This window comes from Oncorhynchus mykiss, chromosome 21 (genome assembly GCF_013265735.2).
Source record: "Oncorhynchus mykiss isolate Arlee chromosome 21, USDA_OmykA_1.1, whole genome shotgun sequence".
Classification (NCBI taxonomy): Eukaryota; Metazoa; Chordata; class Actinopteri; order Salmoniformes; family Salmonidae; genus Oncorhynchus; species Oncorhynchus mykiss.
In genome coordinates, this window is record NC_048585.1 from 42,019,115 (window position 1) to 42,042,710 (window position 23,596).

General features: G+C 44.6%; 1 protein-coding gene across 2 annotated transcripts in view; it reads left to right on the forward strand.

Moving 5' to 3' along the window:
* LOC110500448 (ras and Rab interactor 2) overlaps positions 1-23,596 on the forward strand; it is a 46,324-nt gene that overhangs the window by 12,800 nt on the left and 9,928 nt on the right. Inside the window, exons 2-11 of one of the 2 annotated variants that reach the window (XM_036957880.1) lie at positions 17,929-18,060; positions 18,631-18,745; positions 19,055-19,127; positions 19,326-19,417; positions 19,710-19,921; positions 20,225-20,539; positions 20,743-21,077; positions 21,246-21,469; positions 22,660-22,971; positions 23,165-23,296. In XM_036957880.1, the coding sequence (XP_036813775.1) occupies positions 17,929-18,060; positions 18,631-18,745; positions 19,055-19,127; positions 19,326-19,417; positions 19,710-19,921; positions 20,225-20,539; positions 20,743-21,077; positions 21,246-21,469; positions 22,660-22,971; positions 23,165-23,296 (1,942 nt within the window). The remainder of the gene's footprint in view (positions 1-17,928; positions 18,061-18,630; positions 18,746-19,054; positions 19,128-19,325; positions 19,418-19,709; positions 19,922-20,224; positions 20,540-20,742; positions 21,078-21,245; positions 21,470-22,659; positions 22,972-23,164; positions 23,297-23,596) is intronic. The other variant, XM_036957881.1, reaches the window with a different exon arrangement.

Consider the following 23,596-nt stretch of genomic DNA (forward strand, 5'->3'; position numbering starts at 1 on the left):
TTCATCAATGACTGTTATAGACCAACATCCAATCATAACGCTTCCTGTTAGGATTTTTATTACAATCTTCATTAAAAAAACAGTCTTAAACATTAAAAATAGTCTCATCCAACATGGGCTCCTAATAGTTAAAAGAAACGGAGCCATCTCCTAGGCTTGGAGGCTTGTATTCGTCATCCCACTGGCCGGAGCTCGGAATCGGTCCGTACCTCACCACCTGTTGCGTCATTGACCTCTCCAGTCCTGGTAATCAAACCTCTCACACAGGGGACCAAACAACAACCACACAGAACCAAAACACTCATACAGGTGAAAGTTGCCCACAACACAGTGATTACGACATTTTTCCATTTCCCAAACATACTGTCAAACCAATTTGTTAGAGAATTATCCACCCCCGAATTCTCTTTGTGTTGGATAAGGGTGAAGGGCATGCCTAACTGCGCTAGTGCACAAATACCGGTCCAATTTGTAGGCAGGTTAGGCCACAGCTTCATACCTCCACACAACCACCAGACATCCGCTCTAAGGCCTTTTTATCTTACTAAAGTCCTCGGAACTCAACCACCCAGGTCCCTCATTGTCTTGTCGGTTGTAACATTCTCTGTCCTACTGCATGTTCTTACTTCCCCCACATGCCATCCGTGTGTGATGTATCGAGCCATACAATAATAATTTCCTCCTGTAACTGTGAAAGGGGGACGTCTGGATGTAATGGGCACATGGGGATACAGATAAGTGGAAAGGGGATGGTTGTCAACTGAGGTTTTGCTGTGGCGCAAGCATAACATTCTTCTTTCGCTACTGATCTGGCTGTATACTTGGAATCCCCATAACCAGTTTCCATCTCAATCACTTCCTTAAGATCTTTCGTCTGGACTATCTGCACCGGTCCTTGTCTCTGGACGACTCCACGGCCAGGATCTGTTTTGTCAGGGGCTCTGCTTGTATTCTGTCTGACTGTAGAACTATCACCGGCCCTAACCTCTTCTACCCGGAATGGTACTATGGTGTCAACCGAAACCTGATCAAAACCAACATACCATAACCCGAGATTCTCTTTCTTTACGTTATTAATGGTAATTCGTGCCTTTATGCAATACTTCCCTCGCTCTGGATTACAGTCAAAAACCCTCACCTTCACTATACTCCATCTTCTTCCATACTGGGTATGTAGATTTATATAGCCCTCTCTCTCGGTGTGAGCTATGACCTGTTTCCATGAACTACACAGGGACCTGCACAGATATCTTCCATAAAGGCTCATAGTTCTAGACTGCCAAGGGGTCAGAGACCCCATTTGGTCTACATAGAACTCAACTGAGACATCCTTCCCTATCTCCACTCTCACTTCCTGTTTACAAAACAAAAATGTTTTTTATTATCCAATAGGCCCCAAAGTGTGTCCTAACCTGTTGATACATGGCTCTGCCCATGTATCAATTTGCCGCACATCTAAACAATTACTTAGGTAAGATTAGTAAATTATCCTTATGTCTGACATTATCTTGTAGGATCGTCCCTTTCATTTTCCACATGTCCAATTCTCCCTGGGGCGTTCGTTCTTGGCTATCCTGTAACAATTCTCTGTCAAGTGTCTTATCTTCTTTAAGATTTATCTGTGCTACTTCGTATGGTTTTAAATGCCTATGTGCTTGTCTGTGTAAATATTCACCTTTCTCCCCTATCTTATTTGGCAGGCACTCGTCAATGCTACTATTTCGGCCTGTTGTGCAGAATCATTTCTAGGCAATGGTTCAGTGTCTAATACCTTAGTTCCTGAAACAAACAAAGCTTTCATTCCCCTTTTGTCTCCACTCAGTAACTGTTATCTACCCATTCTGTGTCACTTCTATCTTCTTTCCTCATGCTACTCCCCAACCCTCAAGGTCTCAGTAGTGCGGGAGGGGGGGCTTCTCTGTCTGCCTTTCCTTTTATCTGCCTGTCTCTCTTTCTTATAACAGTCAGTATCAAATGTGGGTTGTTTCCAAATATTGACTAAATGTCTCCCTGTCTGAACTCATGGATTTTTTGAAAAATCAACAGGTCTATGGTAATAATCTCTAAGTGTCAAATTTCTTACACTGCATACAACAACAGCCGACTACCTAAAGGAAAATAAAACTTTGCTAGCTTTCTAAACATTACTTAAGCCACCTTAAAATCAGTAGTACAAATTACCTTAAATTCAGACAACAAAGGTAAGCCATGATAGAGGTCAAAAGTCATACCACCCTTTCACAGTAATGTTTCTTACTATATTCGACAAAAAAAAAAAACATCAAACATTTTCTACGTTGTAATCCAGGTTCCCAGAACATTATTTTACCAAAAGAATGCACGTGTTTAATTAAAACTCAGAAAATAAACTTCTAATATTCCATATGTGTGTGTACCCCTTTAAGATATTGTCTCTAGGAAACATGGAAATCTTCTCAAACCCAAAGGCTAAAAACAAACAAAACATTTCCAGGCCTTTTCAATTTGGTAGAAACATGCCTCTATCTAACTCGCTCCCTTCAAGATTACAGCCCCCAGAAAACATTCCAAAGAAAGACAATGAAGCACTCCTTTTCCCAGAAACACCACTTGGTCAGCATTCATCATACTACCCCGATTCAGAAACCCAAGCGTTGACTACAAACAAAACCTAATGATATTGATAATTCCATTGTACTCCCTCTAATCATTAGTTTTACATTTCCTCAATGGTTATACAGTGGGGCAAAAAAAGTATTTAGTCATCCCCCAATTGTGCAAGTTCTCCCACTTAAAAAGATGAGAGAGGCCTGTAATTTTCATCATAGGTACACTTCGACTATGACAGACAAAATTAAGGGAAAAAATCCAGAAAATCACATTGTAGGATTTTTAATGAATTTATTTGCAAATTATGGTGGAAAATAAGTATTTGGTCAATAACAAAAGTCAATAACAAAACAAAATACTTTGTTATATACCCTTTGTTGGCAATGACAGAGGTCAAACGTTTTTCTATTTCTAAGATTTTCTATGGGGTTTAGATCTGGAGACTGGTTAGGCTGGCCACTCCAGGACCTTGAAATGCTTCTTACGAAGCCACTCCTTCGTTGCCCGGGCAGTGTGTTTGGGATCATTGTCATGCTGAAAGACCCAGCCACGTTTCATCTTCAATGCCCTTGCTGATGGAAGGAGGTTTTCACTCAAAATCTCACGATACATGGCCCCATTCATTCTTTCCTTTACACGGATCAGTCGTCCTGGTCCCTTTGCAGAAAAACAGCCCCAAAGCATGTTTCCACCCCCATGCTTCACAGTAGGTATGGTGTTCTTTGGATGCAACTCAGCATTCTTTGTCCTCCAAACACGACGAGTTGAGTTTTTACCAAAAAGTTATATTTTGGTTTCATCTGACCATATGACATTCTCCCAATCTTCTTCTGGATCATCCAAATGCTCTCTAGCAAACTTCAGATGGGCCTGGACATGTACTGGCTTAAGCAGGGGGACACGTCTGGCACTGCAGGATTTGAGTCCCTGTCGGCGTAGTGTGTTACTGATGGTAGGCTTTGTTACTTTGGTCCCAGCTCTCTGCAGGTTATTCACTAGGTCCCCCCGTGTGGTTCTAGGATTTTTGCTCACTGTTCTTGTGATCATTTTGACCCCACGGGGTGAGCTCTTGTGTGGAGCCCCAGACCGAGGGAGATTATCAGTGGTCTTGTATGTCTTCCATTTCCTAATAATTGCTCCCACAGTTGAGTTCTTCAAACCAAGCTGCTTACCTATTGCAGATTCAGTCTTCCCAGCCTGGCGCAGGTCTACAATTTTGTGTCTGGTGTCCTTTGACAGCTCTTTGGTCTTGGCCATAGTGGAGTTTGGAGTGTGACTGTTTGAGGTTGTGGACAGGTGTCTTTTATACTGATAACAAGTTCAAACAGGTTCCATTAATACAGGTAACGAGTGGAGGACAGAGGAGCCTCTTAAAGAAGAAGTTACAGGTCTGTGAGAGCCAGAAATCTTGCTTGTTTGTAGGTGACCAAATACTTATTTTCCACCATATTTTGCAAATAAATTCATTAAAAATCCTACAATGTGATTTTCTGGATTTTTTTTCTCATTTTGTCTGTCATAGTTGAAGTGTACATATGATGAAAATTACAGGCCTCTCTCATATTTTTAAGTGGGAGAACTTGCACAATTGGTGGCTGACTAAATACTTTTTTGCCCCACTGTATGTACTTAATTGAACATGCGCTACCCTTGGATACAATACTTTCTTCAAATCTATGAAATTCCCCTACTACTTGACTAGTTTAGCCCAAGCTTGCTTTGCAACATTAAAACCCATTCGGTCTGTCTGCAAACAGTCTCTCGAAGTGCTTGATATGAATACCCTGCCATTAGACACCCACAACTGTGATTAATATGCACTATCCCTGCAAAATAAAATTAACTCAACCTGCATCCACTTTACTGACCTGACATTGTTCCACGTAATGGAAACAGATCATAATGTTAGAATACATTAAATTTCTGTTCCAATGCACGGGTGTTACCTAAACAATCCAACCAAGAATCAATAATCAAAACTATCACGAATCGTAAAGGTTTTAACTATTCCGACCTGTATTCCTCTCAACCAAAAACCAACTCACCTATCCTTTCCCGCAGGCGAAAACATAACCCCTACTCAAACAGAGTTCTGCTTTAATTCTATCGTAAGAGTAAAACCAAACTTTCCAACTTTCTCTTCTCTTTTGGCTTCACCCTTATGAAATGTCAAAAAAATGTAAAAGTACCATGTACTTCGCTAAATGTATAACGTATGTCAGTCCATCCATAAGAATGAAAAACATTTCGGTGGGCACCACTCTATCGCCATTATCTCTCTGCTATTATTTAGAATTTCTTTAATTTAGGTAACTGCCCTTCTCTATGATACAGTAATTTAAATACGACCCCATTCTCAATACGCTATTCCAGCAGATCAGTTAGGCAAGACAATGTATTACATCGAAATAGCCTCGCTATTATTTAGAATGAATTAGTCTTTCAATTTAACCTAAACCAGCTATTAAAACGTTCAGTTTATATCTTAAACAAACACTAACAACCGTATCTCTCCCGGCAAAACATATCAATATTTAAATTACAATCAGAATGAATTTTAGTCTATTGGTGCATAGGCTGAGATATGAACCTGATTCTCCCACGTTGGTGGCAAGAATTCAACCCCTGGACCACCAACACTATTGAAATGATGGACACGCAAATAACACTATTATTATAATTGTCTGTAGTCATACACTCCGGCACGTACTACCGAGATAATTCCCAGAAAATAGCCCTAATTTAAAGGTCCAAGTGTTTCCCAGCGAGGATTCTCCTTACTCTCTCTCTCTCTCTCGTTGTCTCTGCCTCTCTTTTTTTCCCTGTATGTCCCCTTACCTTCTCTTTTCATTTCCTCTCTTGGCCCTTGTCACTCTTTCTATCTCCTACTCAGCATTTAGGAACAATTACTATTATGACTTTTGATAAGTTATTAGGTCTCACACACACATCCTTTTTTTCCCCTGCTGATATCCTTCTTGTAACTTTCTCTCACCCTTTCTCTACGCTTGCCTTCTTACCTTCTTTTCTGGGATTCAGATAGCCAGGTAGTTAACCCTCGACCTGCTGCTTCCCTTGACTATCTACACATGTCTACTTTATCATTAATTCTAATTTTTAATTCCATTAACAGGCATACTGACAAACATCATGAAACATTAAAATATAGAAAAAAACAAGTATTGATACTTACTTGGCTTTGCGCTGTTGTTTTCTCGCCCCAAAACATGATTGACATTTCCTGAATGGGATGTCAATGTGGGAAGGGGCTGTTTTTTAAAGGGGTATTACTGCAAACTAACAGGGTGGAAAGTGAAATCAGGGACACACAAAAAATCTTAAATACAGCATTGGAGGTTGCTGAGGGGAAGACGGCTTATAATAATGGTTATAACCGAATTAATCAAATAACATTTTATTGGTCACATACACAACGTTAGCAGATGTTATTGCGAGTGTAGCGAAGTGCCTTGTGCTTCTAGTTCCGACAGTGCAGCAATATCAACAAGTAATCTAACAATTCCACAACAACTACCTAATACACACAAATCTAAGTAAAAGGATGGAATAAGAATATGTACATATAAATATATGGATGAGCAATGACCGAGTGGCATAGGCAAAATGCAATAGATGGTATAAAATACAGTATATACAGTTGAAGTCGGAAGTTTACATATATTTAGGTTGGAGTCTTAAAACTCGTTTTTCAGCCACTCCACAAATTTCTTGTTAACAAACTATAGTTTTGGCAAGTCGGTTAGTACATTTACTTTGTGCATGACACAAGTCATTTTTCCAACAATTTACAGAGATTATTTCACTTATAATTAACTGTATCACAATTCCAGTGGGTCAGAAGTTTACATACACTAAGTTGACTGTGCCTTGGAAAATTCCCGAAAATTATTTCATGGCTTTAGAAGCTTCTGATAGGCTAATTGACATAATTTGAGTCAATTGGAGGTGTACCTGTGGATGTATTTCAAGGCCTACCTTCAAACTCAGTGCCTCTTTGCTTGACATCATTGGAAAACCAAAAGAAATCAGCCAAGACCTCAGAAAAAAATGGTGGACTTCCACAAGTCTGGTTCATCCTTGGGGGCAATTTCCAAACGCCTGAAGGTACCATGTTCATCTGTACAAACAATATTACGCAAGTATAAACACCATGGAACCACGCAGCCGTCATACCGCTCAGGAAGGAGAAGCGTTCTGTCTCCTAGAGATGAATGTACTTTGGTGCGAAATGTGCAAATCAATCCCAGAACAACAGCAAAGGACCTTCTGAAGACGCTGGAGGAAACAGGTACAAAAGTATCTATATCCACAGAGTCCTATATCAACATAACCTGAAAGTCCGCTCAGCAAGGAAGAAGCCACTGCTCCAAAACCGCCATAAAAAAAGCCAGACTACGGTTTTCAACTACACATGGGGACAAAGATCATACTTTTTGGAGAAATGTCCTCTGGTCTGATGAAACAAAAATAGAGCTGTTTGGCCATAATGACCATAGTTACGTTTGGAGGAAAAAGGGGGAGGCTTGCAAGCTGAAGAACACCATCACAACCGTGAAGCACGGGGGTGGCAGCATCACATTGTGGGGGTGGCAGCATCACATTGTGGGGGTGCTTTGCTGCAGGAGGGACTGGTGCACTTCACAAAATAGATGGCAACATGAGGAAGGAAAATAATGTGGATATATTGAAACAACATCTCAAGACATCAGTCAGGAAGCTAAAGCTTGGTCGCAAATGGATCTTCCAAATAGACAATGACCACAAGCATACTTCCAAAGTTGTGGCAAAATTGTTTAAGGACAACAAAGTCAAGGTATTGGCGTGGCCATCACAAAGCCCTGTCCTCAATCCTATAGAAAATGTGTGGGACCTGCAATGCTGCAGACATTTTTTGGTACCCTTCCCCTGATCTGTGCCTCAACACAATACTGTCTCGGAGCTCTACGGACAATTCCTTAGACTTCATGGCTTTGTTTTTGCTCTGACATGCACTGTCAACTGTGGGACATTATATATACAGGTGTGTGCCTGTGCAAACTATTGAACTTACCATAGGTGGACTCCAAGTTGTAGAAACATCTCAAGGATAATCAATGGAAACAGGATGCACCTGAGCTCAACTTCGAGTCTCATGGTAAATGGGCCTGAATACTTATGTAAATAAAGTTTTTTTTAAAAATGTACATCTGTTTTTGCCTTGTCATTATGGGGTATTGTGTATAGATTTCTGTAGATTAAATTTGATTTAATCCATTTTATAATAAGGCTGTAACGTAACAATGTGGAAAAAGTCAAGGTGTCTGAATACTTTCTGAAGGCACTGTATTTACCTAGTTACATCACAGTATCATATCCTAGTGTCATAGTGGCATAGCCTATCCAATTAATGACGTAGCTAGCTATAAAAAAAACTTTGTTACTTACCAACAGCACACCAGTCTCAGGTTTGATGTTGACAGCCCAAGTAGAAGCTACCCATACCAAAGCCTAATATAATAACATATATTTAAAATCTATTTATGTAATATGTACTAATATTTTTAAATAAGTACTGTATATCTAAATACATGTGTTACTCATATGTCCACATATTCGATTTTAGCTGGGTTTTTTTATGTGGTAGTATGCATTTTACATACATGTGCTATCCATATATTTACATGTATTTGTTTAAAATATATTTAACAGTATACATGATTATTTATGGTCAATATATTTATATGAATAATACATATTTTCTATATGAGTAATGCATAGTTCATAATATCTTGTGATATATGTGCAAGAAATGTAAGTTATTAATTATTAAAGCACACAACACAAAACAAGAAAGAATGGGAAAAGAAATTCCCCTTTGTGAGGTCATAAAGTCACTGAAAGGTCGCATCTGAAAAATAAAATACGATGTACAAATGACCTCTGTGCACTTATCTGTATTTGAAAATAGGCTCTTTAAAAACAAGTTGACAGTAATCCTGAGGATAATGTGACAGTCACTGAAAATAAAATCCACACAAGATGAAGAATTAGGGGTTAATGTGTGGTCGGGACCCAATGAGGTCGGGCTACCTGATTTGGTTGGGCTCCACTGTTAGCAAAGGTTCCGTATGCCCCAGTGGCAGGTTAGGTGAATTACAGGTTAGGAAAACCAAATTGGCAGGGAAGGGATAATTAACATAGTAGGTTGGGTGAATTAGCGTGCCAGATTAGGTGAATTTACATGGTAGGTTAGGATAATTATGTTAAGGTTAGGAAAAGGGTTAGGGTAGGTAAGGCTTAACTACAATGCACCCCGGCCAAATCAGGTTGCCCAACCTAATCAGGTCGTGACAAATGTTCATGAACATCAAATTCATACTTACAATGCAGGTTCCTTAACCTCCAATGTCCATTTTCAGACTCACAAGTTGACAGTTGCCCTGTGGATAATGCAGAGACAAAGAGTCAGTGAAACAATTCCACACAATATGAAGAATAAGGGATGACTGTTCTTGCCTGATGACTCAAACAGAATTCTTCCACTGCTCTTATCGTTCGCATACTTCAGTCAGAAACTGATATATTTTAAGTCGTTTGTGGTTACGTCAAAATGAGGGATGTTGTACAAAACAAAGTCATCAGCAATTGGATCGTCTCTTACCAATCAAAGTATCAAAGCCAATGACGAATTTTCTAAACGTTGCTGTGTTCTCGCTCTAGCCCAAACGATCAGTTTCTGGGCCTGATCAGACGGTCTAGAATGATTTCCAATCCAGAAATCATCAAGGATGTTCTCAGATCCAGACTCATTGCGGAAAAGAAACTAACTGTCATGTATTGTCATGTTGTGTCTTTCTGTCCTTTCCTTTCACCCTGTCTCCCTCTGCTGGTCGTATTAGGTTACCTTTTCTCCCCCGCTTTCCCCCAGCTGTTCCTTGTCTCCTCTGACTACCTCATCCACCCCTTTTCCCACCTGTTCCCTTTTTCCCTCTGATTAGGTCCCTATATCTCTCTCTGTTTCTGCTCCTGTCTTTGTCGGATTCTTGTTTGTTGTGTTTCATGCCTGAACCAGACTATCGTCATGTTTGCTGTAACCTTGTCCTGTCCTGTCGGAATCTGCCGGTCTATCTGAGCCTACCTATGTTTGGTTATTAAAGAAGCTCTGTTTAAGTTAATTCGCTTTTGGGTCCTCATTCACTCACCGTAACAGAAGAATCCGACCAAGAATGGACCCAGCGACTTCGGATCCTCTCCACTCAGCCGTCGGGATCCAGGGAGCGATGCTAGGCAGACACGAGCAGGAATTGTCTGCTGCTCGACATGCCGTTGAGACCCTGGCCACCCAAGTCTCCAACCTCACAGAACAGGTTCACCATCTCCGCCTCGATCCACCGGCCACTTCCAGGGCTTTCGAATCTCCGGAGCCCAGAATCAATAACCCGCCGTGTTACTCTGGGGAGCCCACTGAATGCCGCTCGTTCCTCACCCAGTGTGATATTGTGTTTTCTCTCCAGCCCAACACTTACGCCAGGAGCACTGCTCGTGTCGCCTACGTCATATCTCTCCTTACTGGACGGGCTCGTGAGTGGGGCACGGCAATCTGGGAGGCAAGGGCTGAGTGTACTAACCAGTATCAGGACTTTAAGGAGGAGATGATACGGGTTTTTGATCGATCTGTTTTTGGGGAGGAGGCTTCCAGGGTCCTGTCTTCCCTATGTCAAGGCAATCGATCCATAACAGACTACTCTATTGAGTTTCGCACTCTTGCTGCCTCCAGTGGCTGGAACGAGCCGGCCTTGCTCGCTCGTCTTCTGGAGGGTCTCCGCGCAGAGGTAAAGGATGAGATTCTCTCCCGGGAGGTTCCTTCCAGCGTGGATTCCTTGATTGAACTCGCTATTCGCATTGAGCGACGGGTTGATCTTCGTCACCGAGCTCGTGGAAAGGAGCTCGCGCTCTCCGTTGCCCCCCTCTCCGCATCACTACCATCTTCCTCTGCCGGCTCGGGAGCTGAGCCTATGCAGCTGGGAGGTATCCGCATCTCGACTAAGGAGAGGGAACGGAGAATCACCAACCGCCTCTGTCTCTATTGCGGTTCTGCTGGTCATTTTGTCACTTCATGTCCAGTAAAAGCCAGAGCTCATCAGTAAGCGGAGGGCTACTGGTGAGCGCTACTACTCCTGTCTCTCCTTCAAGATCCTGCACTACCTTGTCGGTCCATCTACGCTGGACCGGTTCGTCAGCTTCCTGCAGTGCCTTAATAGACTCTGGGGCGGAGGGCTGTTTTATGGACGAGACCTGGGCTCGGGAACATGACATTCCTCTCAGACAGTTAAGGGAGTCCACGGCCTTGTTCGCCCTGGATGGTAGTCCTCTCCCCAGGATTCAGCGTGAGACGCTACCTTTAACCCTCACTGTTTCTGGTAATCATAGCGAAACCATTTCTTTTTTAATTTTTCGTTCACCTTTTACACCTGTTGTTTTGGGCCATCCCTGGCTAGTTTGTCATAATCCTTCCATTAATTGGTCTAGTAATTCTATCCTCTCCTGGAACGTCTCTTGTCATGTGAAATGTTTAATGTCTGCTATCCCTCCTGTTTCCTCTGTCTCATCTTCACAGGAGGAGCCTGGTGATTTGACAGGGGTGCCGGAGGAATATCACGATCTGCGCACGGTGTTCAGTCGGTCCAGGGCCACCTCTCTTCCTCCACACCGGTCGTATGATTGTAGTATTGATCTCCTTCCGGGAACCACTCCCCCCCGGGGTAGACTATACTCTCTGTCGGCTCCCGAACGTAAGGCTCTCGAGGATTATTTGTCTGTAGCTCTTGACGCCGGTACCATAGTCCCCTCCTCCTCTCCCGCCGGAGCGGGGGTTTTTTTTGTCAAGAAGAAGGACGGGTCTCTGCGCCCCTGCATAGATTATCGAGGGCTGAATGACATAACAGTGAAGAATCGTTATCCGCTTCCTCTTATGTCTTCAGCCTTCGAGATCCTGCAGGGAGCCAGGTTTTTCACTAAGTTGGACCTTCGTAACGCTTACCATCTCGTGCGCATCAGGGAGGGGGACGAGTGGAAGACGGCGTTTAACACTCCGTTAGGGCACTTTGAATACCGGGTTCTTCCTTTCGGCCTCGCTAACGCTCCAGCTGTCTTTCAGGCATTAGTCAATGATGTCCTGAGAGACATGCTGAACATCTTTGTTTTCGTTTACCTTGACGATATCCTGATTTTTTCACCGTCACTCCAGATTCATGTTCAGCACGTTCGACGTGTCCTCCAGCGCCTTTTAGAGAATTGTCTTTTTGTGAAGGCTGAGAAGTGCACTTTTCATGCCTCCTCCGTCACATTTCTCGGTTCTGTTATTTCCGCTGAAGGCATTAAGATGGATCCCGCTAAGGTCCAAGCTGTCATTGATTGGCCCGCCCCTAAGTCACGCATCGAGCTGCAGCGCTTTCTCGGCTTCGCGAACTTCTATCGTCGTTTCATCCGTAATTTCGGTCAGGTGGCAGCTCCTCTCACAGCCCTTACTTCTGTCAAGACGTGCTTTAAGTGGTCCGTTTCCGCCCAGGGAGCTTTTGATCTCCTCAAGAATCGTTTTACATCCGCTCCTATCCTTGTTACACCTGACGTCTCTAGACAGTTCGTTGTCGAGGTTGACGCGTCAGAGGTGGGCGTGGGAGCCATTCTTTCTCAGCGCTCCCTCTCTGACGACAAGGTCCACCCATGCGCGTATTTTTCTCATCGCCTGTCGCCGTCGGAACGTAACTATGATGTGGGAAACCGCGAACTGCTCGCCATCCGGTTAGCCCTAGGCGAATGGCGACAGTGGTTGGAGGGGGCGACCGTTCCTTTTGTCGTTTGGACTGACCATAGGAACCTTGAGTACATCCGTTCTGCCAAACGACTTAATGCGCGTCAGGCGCGTTGGGCGCTGTTTTTCGCTCGTTTCGAGTTCGTGATTTCTTATCGTCCGGGCTCTAAGAACACCAAGCCTGATGCTTTATCTCGTCTCTTCAGTTCTTCAGTAGCCTCCACTGACCCCGAGGGGATTCTCCCTGAGGGGCGTGTTGTCGGGTTGACTGTCTGGGGAATTGAGAGGCAGGTAAAGCAAGCGCTCACTCACACTCCGTCGCCGCGCGCTTGTCCTAGGAACCTTCTTTTCGTTCCCGTTCCTACTCGTCTGGCCGTTCTTCAGTGGGCTCACTCTGCCAAGTTAGCCGGCCACCCTGGCGTTCGGGGTACGCTTGCTTCCATTCGCCAGCGTTTTTGGTGGCCCACCCGGGAGCATGACACGCGTCGTTTCGTGGCTGCTTGTTCGGTCTGCGCGCAGACTAAGTCCGGTAACTCTCCTCCTGCCGGCCGTCTCAGACCGCTTCCCATTCCCTCTCGACCGTGGTCTCACATCGCCTTAGATTTTGTCACCGGACTGCCTTCGTCAGCGGGGAAGACTGTTATTCTTACGGTTGTCGATAGGTTCTCTAAGGCGGCTCATTTCATTCCCCTTGCTAAGCTTCCTTCTGCTAAAGAGACGGCACAAATCATCATCGAGAATGTTTTCAGAATTCATGGCCTTCCGTCAGACGTCGTTTCGGACAGAGGTCCGCAATTCACGTCTCAATTTTGGAGGGAGTTTTGCCGTTTGATTGGGGCTTCCGTCAGTCTCTCTTCCGGCTTTCACCCCCAGTCTAACGGTCAAGCAGAACGGGCCAATCAGACTATTGGTCGCATCTTACGCAGTCTTTCTTTTCGCAACCCTGCGTCTTGGTCAGAACAGCTCCCCTGGGCAGAATACGCCCACAACTCGCTTCCTTCGTCTGCGACCGGGCTATCTCCTTTTCAGAGTAGCCTCGGGTACCAGCCTCCGCTGTTCTCATCTCAGTTCGCCGAGTCCAGCGTCCCCTCCGCTCAGGCTTTTGTCCAACGTTGCGAGCGCACCTGGAAGAGGGTCAGGTCTGCACTTTGCCGTTATAGGACGCAGACTGTGAGGGCTGCTAATAAGCGTAGAACTAAGAGTCCTAGATATTGTCGCGGTCAGAGAGTTTGGCTCTCCACTCAGAACCTTCCCCTTAAGACGGCTTCTCGCAAGTTGACCCCGCGGTTCATTGGTCCGTTCCGTATTTCTCGGGTCATTAATCCTGTCGCAGTTCGACTTCTTCTTCCGCGATACCTTCGTCGCGTCCACCCGGTCTTCCATGTCTCCTGTATCAAGCCCGTTCTTCGCGCCCCCGCTCGTCTCCCCCCCCCCCCCCCCCCCATCCTTGTCGAGGGCGCACCCATCTACAGGGTCCGCAGGATTTTGGACATGCGTCCTCGGGGCCGTGGTCACCAGTACCTCGTAGATTGGGAGGGGTACGGTCCTGAGGAGAGGAGTTGGGTTCCCTCTCGGGACGTGCTGGACCGTGCGCTGATCGAGGATTTCCTCCGTTGCCGCCAGGTTTCCTCCTCGAGTGCGCCAGGAGGCGCTCGGTGAGTGGGGGGGTACTGTCATGTATTGTCATGTTGTGTCTTTCTGTCCTTTCCTTTCACCCTGTCTCCCTCTGCTGGTCGTATTAGGTTACCTTTTCTCCCCCGCTTTCCCCCAGCTGTTCCTTGTCTCCTCTGACTACCTCATCCACCCCTTTTCCCACCTGTTCCCTTTTTCCCTCTGATTAGGTCCCTATATCTCTCTCTGTTTCTGCTCCTGTCTTTGTCAGATTCTTGTTTGTTGTGTTTCATGCCTGAACCAGACTATCGTCATGTTTGCTGTAACCTTGTCCTGTCCTGTCGGAATCTGCCGGTCTATCTGAGCCTACCTATGTTTGGTTATTAAAGAAGCTCTGTTTAAGTTAATTCGCTTTTGGGTCCTCATTCACTCACCGTAACACTAACGTCTGTAGGCGTGGTGTAACGTTTGGCCGGAGCAAGGAGTTTGGGTAGCCAGGCAATTCATGTTCAGAAACTAGCTAGCTAAATTATACAAAGGACTAACTTACATTGGCTGGTGTCTGTCCATAGGCAGTTGAGGTTCCAACACATTCCTTGGTAAGCAACATTTAACATTAACTAGCTAGATTTGGCAATTAAATTACAGTTGAAGTCGGAAGGTTACATTCCCCTTAGCCAAATACGTTTAAACTCAGTTTTTCACAATTCCTGACATTTAATACTAGTAAAGATTCCCTGTCTTAGGTCAGTTAGGATCACCACTTTATTTTAAGAATGTGAAATGTCAGAATAATAGTAGAGAGAATTATATATTTCAGCTTTTATTTATTTCATCACATTTCCAGTGGGTCAGAAGTTTACATACATTCAATTAGTATTTGGTAGCATTGCCTTTACATTGTTAAACTTGGGTCAAACGTTTCAGGTAGCCTTCTACAAGCTTCCCACAATAAGTTGGGTGAATTTTGGCCCATTCCTCCTGACAGAGCTGGTGTAACTGAGTCAGATTTTTGTAGGCCTCTTTGCTCACGCATGCTTTTTCAGTTCTGCCTACAAATTTTCTATAGGATTGAGGTCAAGGCTTTGTGATGGCCACTCCAGTACCTTGCCTTTGTTGTCCTTAAACCATTTTGCCACAACTTTGGAAGTATGCTTGGGGTCATTGTCCATTTGGAAGACCCATTTGCGACCAAGCTTTAATTTCCTGACTGATGTCTTGAGATGTTGCTTCAATATATCCACATAATATTCCTTCGTCATGACACCATCTATTTTGTGAAGTGCACCAGTCCCTCCTGCAGCAAAGCACCCCCACAACATGATGCTGCCACCCCCGTGCTTCACGGTTGTGATGGTGTTCTTCGGCTTTCAAGCATCCCCCTTTTTCCTCCAAACATAACGATGGTCATTATGGCCAAACAGTTCTATTTTTGTTTCATCAGATAATCTGTCTGTAAACAATTGTTGGAAAAATTACTTGTCATGCACAAAGTGGATGTCCTAAAACTATAGTTTTTTTATAAGAAATTTGTGGAGTGGTTGAAAAACGAGTTTTAATGACTCCAACCTAAGTGTATGTAAACTTCCCACTTCAACTGTATATCTAACACATACATGACTTATTAATTCAGAGCTTTAATATCCAAAATAATTCTTACCTTGTTCAGTCACTCTGTATATTGTGGTGGCAAGCTAAAGGAGCTAGATAGCTAAGTAGTTGTGTTAGCTAGCTCAGTGAAAACTCTTGCTTGTAGGCAGTTAAGGAGAATACCTTCTTCCTCTGTCACCCGCCATAGGAAAAACACATTTTAAATAAATGTTATGATTATATAATTAAATAAAATGCCATTATCCACGAGAAAGATTTTTGGCGCTGACAGCTGTTCTTCTCTTTCACCTGAAGAAAATGTTAAATTGCTGCTCTGTCAGTTGGAGGCGGAGTTAGGGAACATTTCAAATTGGGATTAACAGTACCAGATAAATATATTATGGGTTTATGTGTCTCTTTTCTAAGTACATTTAGCTAATTTACTTTGTTTAATAAGTAGTAGGTAGCCTCAATAGTTACCACAGTTTTGGACAAGATTATCCTAATTACACTTTGTAATACATGTTTCTGACTCATATCGATGCGAAAATATGTTTTTCGCAGGGCAGTTTCCTTATTTATTTATATTTTTGTATTTTATGTATTATTATTATTTATTTATTTATTTGACCCTTTTTTCTCCCCAATTTTGTGATATCCAAGGGTAGTTAGGCTTGTCCTATCGCTGCAACTCCCATACAGACTCGGGAGAGGCGATGGTCGAGAGCCATGCGTTCCCCGAAACACAACCCAGCCAAGCCTCACTTGCTTTGTAATGATGCCTCAAGCATTGCGATGCAGTGCCTTAGACCGCTGCACCGCTCGGGAGGCGGTAGTTGACCTATTAAAGGAAAAAATATATTTAGCTATTTTTTATACAGTCCCAAAATGTTTTGCATGTCAGCAGTCAAGTTGTCAAGAAATAGGATTGTCACTAAGTGTCACTTGCCACATCATCATGATGATGTACTTTGCATCATATGATGGGCCAATTGTGTGCCACCTCACTTGAAGGCTGGCATGCAAAACATTTTTGGAATATATTAAGTGGACTAATGAAAAAAAAAGATATATCTAATATATATAGTTTTTTGAGTGGATTTTTCTTTTAAGACCATAATACATGTTTACCTTTTCAAGTCTGTAAGAATACATATCAAACAACGCAAATCAATTACATCCTACTCGTAGATTTAGGATATTGCATATGAGCCTCTCCATCTTTCTCTCTTTCTCTCTTCCCTTACTCCCTCTCTCCCTCTCTGGGCATTACGTGTGTGTGTGGAGGGGCGGGGGGCCGTGTTGTGTTTTATGTAAGTGTGACCTGGAAGTAACCAGCATGGTTTTTCTCTCGCCTTTGGCGTTGTGTGTGTGTGTGTGTGTCGGCCTTGCTTTGGGTGGTATGGTTGACCCCTACACTGCCCTTCACACTCACTTGAGGTGGGAGGTTGTTTATGTTAGTCATAGAGGACACAGGATGTGTGTCACTTGTGTTACTATATTACCATGTTAAATCAGTTTGTAAAGACCAGGGAATTGAGCCCTTCAGATTGAATGATAATATAGAGACTGAGAGTTTTCTCAATTATGACTCCGGCTGATAATGGTGTTTATTGCATTATGAGACTTATTCGTACTGGAAAATATTTTCTCTCACACAGAAAATGACGAGAAGGGTTTTGAAGTGTTAAATCTGCTGCGCTGTAGTAATTAGACAACATGAACGTGTTATCCTCCTTGTTTCTAAGTGATTTCTCCTACGTGGCTGACTCCTATAATGACTAATGTTATCATCATCGAGTCATCAAAGAAAACAATAACAAAAGGCTCCTTCCTGTTCAGAACTACATCTCACCTTTCTCTAGGATGCGAGGGATGAGGATGTTGTGTTTACCAGTAGAGAGGAATTGCCAATAAAACAAAGGGTATAAATACACTTGCAACAGTGGAAAGTCACGGTACTTTCTAGAAATATACCAAAGACTCTTCACCTTGTCAGTAGCTTCCATGCACTCCTGGAGGGGTTTGTTTTGTTGGTGTTTTGTGTGTTTGTGTGCGCTTGTGCGTGTTGTGTATGTGTGTGTGTGTGTGTGTGTGTGTGTGTGTGTGTCTATCTCCGCATGTTGGAAGAGAGGGGTGCTGTTACTGAGCGGGAATGCCTGGTAGGATGTGTAGACCTCGGTAACCAAGGCAACCATCTGCTGCTACGCTCGCAATGCTCTTCGGCAGCCCACACAATGTCACCACTGTGACATCCACCCTGCAGTTTTGAGAGAGAGAGGGGAAAACAAGAGAGATACATAAAACCCTTCCTGTGTTCTATTTAGATGCAGGGGGACCTGGGCACCCAGAGGAGTTTCAGTGTGTTGGACCGCCTCCTCCACACACACCCTATCTGGCTGCAGCTGTCAATCAACGCTGACTCCGCCCTCTACATCTTGCTCAGAGAACCTGTCGGGGTGAGGAGAGCCAATCCGATCATTCCATCAATTAATGAACTATCCCTCACTCTCAGGTGAACCGCATCTGTTCAATTTAGTACAGCTTTCCAATGGAGTAGTATGCAAGATACTCAGGAACTTACTGTACAGTTCACAAAGCACCCTCATAAAATCCAACTTCAGCCATGACTTACTGTTACTTACTTACTATTGACAGCACTTATCGAACATTTACAACAGTACTTGTTTAACGGTACGTCATTATGTGTAGTAAAAACGGAGGAAGGGAAGCGCTGCTAATCTACACAATAGTAGGTCTTTGGAAACAGAAGGTTCTCATTGGTAAAAAAATCATAAATTGGTCATCAAAAAGAAAGGAGGTCCAAGGCACTCTTCATGTAATTAATTCAAATGCCTTTATTTGTATGGCATGTTCAATGGGAACAAAATGTAACGCCATGCAGCCGAAACGCATTGTGAGTTTTAAAATCTTTGTTTCCATTGAACGTGCCATACAAATAAAGGCATTTTTTGATTAGGTACATAATTATTGTTCTCTTTGCCAATGTTTATGGATGGCTCCTGTAGACGTTCCTGGTGCGTAAATGCAGCTCCAGCCAGAGGAAGATGTTGTGTGTCCGAGTGACAGCTGACAGGGCAGCGTCCTCCATCAAGGAGTGTCTCATATGTGAGGAGGACTCAAGTGAGTACCATGTGCACATCAAAGTCAACACACACACTAAACTCCGGTCCTGAAGTACTTCCAACAGCACACGTTTTGATTTTAGCCCAGGACAAACGCTCCTGATTCAACTCATCAAGGGCTTGATGATTAGTTGAATCAGGTGTGCTTGTCCGGGGCTACAGTAAACATGTGTACTGTTGAGGGTACTCGAGGACTGGAGTTAAGAAACACTCCTCCTAAACTAACAATGAAACACATGAACAGTGAAGAATGCTGCCAAATGTTACAAGGCTGTGATTCGTTTTAAACTCTCTGTCCTATCACCAGCCTTCGCCCTGGAGAGCTCCGCCCTCAGCTTCCCAGACCTCTGCCGATTGGTGGCCTTCTACTGCATCAGCAGGTGATTAGCACTACCTTTGCACCCATGTACCTGTCAATAACACTGCCACTGTTTTGGTCTGTTTTGTCGACTGACTAAAAATACTCTGTAATGGCACTCCCATTACAAAACAGGGCACCCACATGTTCTAGCCCACTATGTCTTGGGAACCACCATATCATTTGATCTGAAATAACTATGTGTGTGTGTTGTCTCCAGAGATGTGCTGCCTTTCCCTTTGGAGCTTCCAGAAGCCATTGCTCAGGCCTCTTCCCACAGAAAGCTGGAGGCCATCTCTCATATGGGATTAGGTAGGGATTCATTCAACGGATCTATAGCGTAGCATTACATTGAGACTGTGGATGAAACGTATACCTATCCAATTCATTCAGATCTACACAAGTGTCTAGGGCTTGTTTTCTGGACTGGGCCTAAATGTCCATCACAATAGGATATGTTCTTCAAAGCACTTCAATATCAATCTCTTTATGGCGTTAATCACTGACATATCCTCTGAACACTAAACTATGGAAACGTTCAGTACCAGAATCTGAACCAGACTGCATTGTCTTTCTACTTCTTGTTTTCCCCACATCCCAACAGAGTTCTGGTGTCCCCTGTCTGACACCCAGAATGGACCAGGGGACCGGCAGGCTCCACCCACCATCATTAAGGCCCCACCCAGCACCACCAAGACTCCACCCATCAGTGCCACCCAGGTCAAGGCAGGTCTGTCCCAGGACCTGTGTTACCTGCTGTCCTGCGGCAGACAGGAGTCTCTCTGCTTCATCAACCCACTCTTCCTACAGGTGGAGGTAATTCCAAACCATAACCATTGGGGGGGTGAAAATGATTTCTGACCCTGAATCAGTTTACTTGCCTTCTTCCAGCTTGAAGTTCAAACTCATAGACAACAAAATGGCTGTAAGTGGCAACTCAGCCTTCCCATTGTTTAGGATGGTGTCATCTTGCAAAGTCTACCTTTAACCACAGATCTAGGATCAGTTTACCCCTACCACCAATCCTAACCATAACCATTAGGAGAGTGAAAAAAGATATGATCCTGAATCAATGGTTATGTCTAACTTAGATCCTCCTCCTCCCCCCTTCCCCCCCAGCAGCAGCAGCAACAGCAGCCAACCCAGGTGGCGTCACACAAACGCCACCGCTTCAAACGCAGTATGAGGGTCCGTGTCTCCACCGAGAGCTCCATGACTCTGTCTGGTGGTGGGGGGGCTGGGTCGTTCCCTTCCTCAGTTCCAGAAGAACCCCAGGACCAGGAGAGGCTCCAGCCCACCCCCCTCCAGCCCAGTCCCAACCCACACAGGAAGATCCATCCTGGGGCTGGCGTCCTGAGGAGGACCCCTGCACTGTCCCCGACGTCGGCAGAAGATGAGGATCTCGTGCCAATAAATGTACCGCCACCGGTAAAGGTAACTTTATGAGATATGTCTCTCTCTGTCTCTTCTCTTTCCATATTCCTCTGTCTTCCTTTATCTCTTTTCTTTCGTGTCACTCTCTTTTTCCCCTTTATTGACACAAACTCACACACTCTTCACACACTCTTCACACACTCCTCACACTGACAAATTGATGCATCGAATGAAGATATGACCTTGACGCCATCTCTCCCCAGGCTCCAACAGAACAGGTGGTGGAGGTAGAAGAGGACCTTCCTGCTCCAGAGGAGCCTAGCATCGAGGTGGCGTGCCTAGCCTTGGAGGGCCGCCCGGCCCCCTCTCTGGCCGAACTGGACAGCAGCAGCTCATTCAGCAGCCTGGAGGAAGAGGAACCAGAACCAGAGGACCAGTTCTTTAAACAACCAAACCACAACCCCCAGCACCGCCCGCCCATGGTGCGCTCACGGGGGGGCCACGGAGGCCTCCACAGGATGAGTGCGGCGTTTGTGTGTTTCTTCGCTCCAGAGAAGAGGCTCGCCAGGCTGGTGGAGGAGCTGTCCAGGGATCGGAGGTTGGCAGAGCCATATATAAACATAGAGAGGGACTTTGGCCAACTTTTACATTGTCTGGACGCCATATTAGCGCCTTTGAGCATTCAAATGGTCTGCTGTTTAATTGTGTACCCTTGTGTAAATGCATCATAATCTTTTTGGTATAAACTCTCTCTCTCTCTCTGGAGGTCTGCATTTGGTTCCCTGGTCCAGGAGTTCATCCAGAGACAGAGAGAGGAGCTGAGAGAGGTCCTGGCGCAGGCTGCATCCTCATCATCGTCTTTCTCATCGACGACCTCCGTGGGGGTGCTCCAGGGACTGCGGCGCTTCCTGTCCCAGGCCAATTGCTTCCTGCTGGACAGCGGAGAGCTGTCACCCCCCCTAGAGACCCTGGTGCCTGACAATGAGAAAGGTAGCTTTTTCAACTTTAGTTGTCTCAAGTTCCAACCACTACTTTGGTAATCATGAGATTGAGAGCGGTACAGAGGTGTCACATAATAGAGACAAGAACACAAATGTTATTAGATGTGAGCAGCATGTCAATGAGATACTACTGTCCATTGGATTTACAGGATACATAATAATGCACAGTAAACCCACCATTACACAGAGGAGACGGTGGCAGAGAGATAATTCTGTCTGTGGAAACAACAGGCTAGCTTTAGATGAGACGGGGAGTAGACTGTCCACAGAGGATTTGAGTGAAATGGTATTATCACCACAATGCTAGTGCGTAGGGGTAGCTCTTCATCCAGTGGAGTTCATATTGTCACTGGGATTTAAAAGCTTTGCTAGCCACGCCAGAGAAACCCATCTATCACATTGAGCCAGCCAAAAAGTACGTTGCTGGATAGGAGATATAGGGCATACGTTCATTGAGATTTCAAGGGGGGGGGACTATGGTTGGTGTATGTGTGTGATACACTGTTGCCTGGTTGAGCAGCGAGTGTTGAGGCTTTTGGAGAGAGTGGAGCAGACTCTGCTGATTTTAGTTCACCGTTGCTACGATTTGCGCAGACACACACACACACACACACACACACACATTGCGTTGGTGGAGGCATTTGCATTTTTTTCCTCGCTCATCGTTTATCATAAAAAGATATCACAGTCCCACGCGCACTTGAAGAGCAGCACGATTCTCAGTGGCTCGGGAGGGAGGGAGAGGAACAGAAAGGTAGAAAGAGAGAAAGGGAGGGAGACAGAGGAAAAGAGGAAGAGATCGAGGGAAGACGGGGGCTGGGTATTGATGTAGACCTGAGGTTAGCTTTATGTGTGTTGGACTATGTCAGCCTGGTCAGGCAAGCCTGTATACCGCCACTTCCCCCAGTCCCTCAGTAATGAAGAATAATTTCCTCTGTAAAGTGGTTGGTGTGTGTAGGGGTATGTGTATATATAACTGGTACTTTGAGATGTTTGAGAAAAGAGTTTGTGCTCAGAAATAAAGTGTAACTTTATACAATGTGTTTCCGCAATCTTTAACTGCTAGTGTGTGTGTGTGTGCGTCTATGTGCACTTGCGTTTGTTTGTGTTTGTGCATGCTCATGCATGCGTCTGTGTGTGCGTGCCTACCGACGTATGTGTGTGTTTTCCCCCATGCAGACTTAGCCCTGGAGAAGGCCATGTTTGGCTGTGTGCTGAAGCCTCTGAGGGTGCTGCTTGGCCAGGCCCTCCTCTCCCTCCACAGACAGGATGGCTCCACCCAGCGCCTGGCCTGCAGTCTCCTGGACTGCCAAGAGGGGGCGATGGAGCACCTTGGGGTGCTTGTGGGCGTGCCCGACACCCGTGGCGTGGAGAGGGTGAGGCAGAAGCTGGCTCTCATGCAGCGCACACACTCGCCCATAGACAAGATGCTGCTGCTTCTGCAGATGTGCAAGGCGGTCCAGAAAGCCATGGGGGCCCTCCACGACGGTGGTGAGTGGGCCTTCACTTTGCTTGATTTAATTTAATATAAAGTAGCTAAAGCGAGTCATTATCTATTATAAATATAAACATTTTAATAGCACAATTGATGTGGCTGTTATAAACTAGGAGCTGTTATCCACTGTCATAATCAATCAATCAATTAACTGTTAAAGCTGTCTTGCCATCCTATTCATGCTCCCAGGACAGGAAGTGAGCTCGACGGACTTCCTGCCGGCGCTGTCCTATGTGATAGTGATGTGTAACACACCTCAGATCCTACTGGAGGTGGAGTACATGATGGAGCTGCTGGAGCCCTCCTGGCTCACTGGGGAGGGTACGCAATACAACTATCTGTAACTACACACCTAGGGGACATGGTACAGACTACACACTTATTCCACCCTTTTATACACTACACCCCACAATACACACTTGGTTACACTTTATTTTAACGCTTCATTATGAACCATTCATAAGGCATTGCACACCATTTACGTTTAAAGTTAGGTAAGGGTTAAGGTTAAATAGGACTCACTTTAGATTAGGGACTGTAAAAATGCTTTACTGTAATTAGTAAATGGTTTATAAATGTTGGAGTTATGATTAATAAATGTTTTTTTTACAGACCATTAAA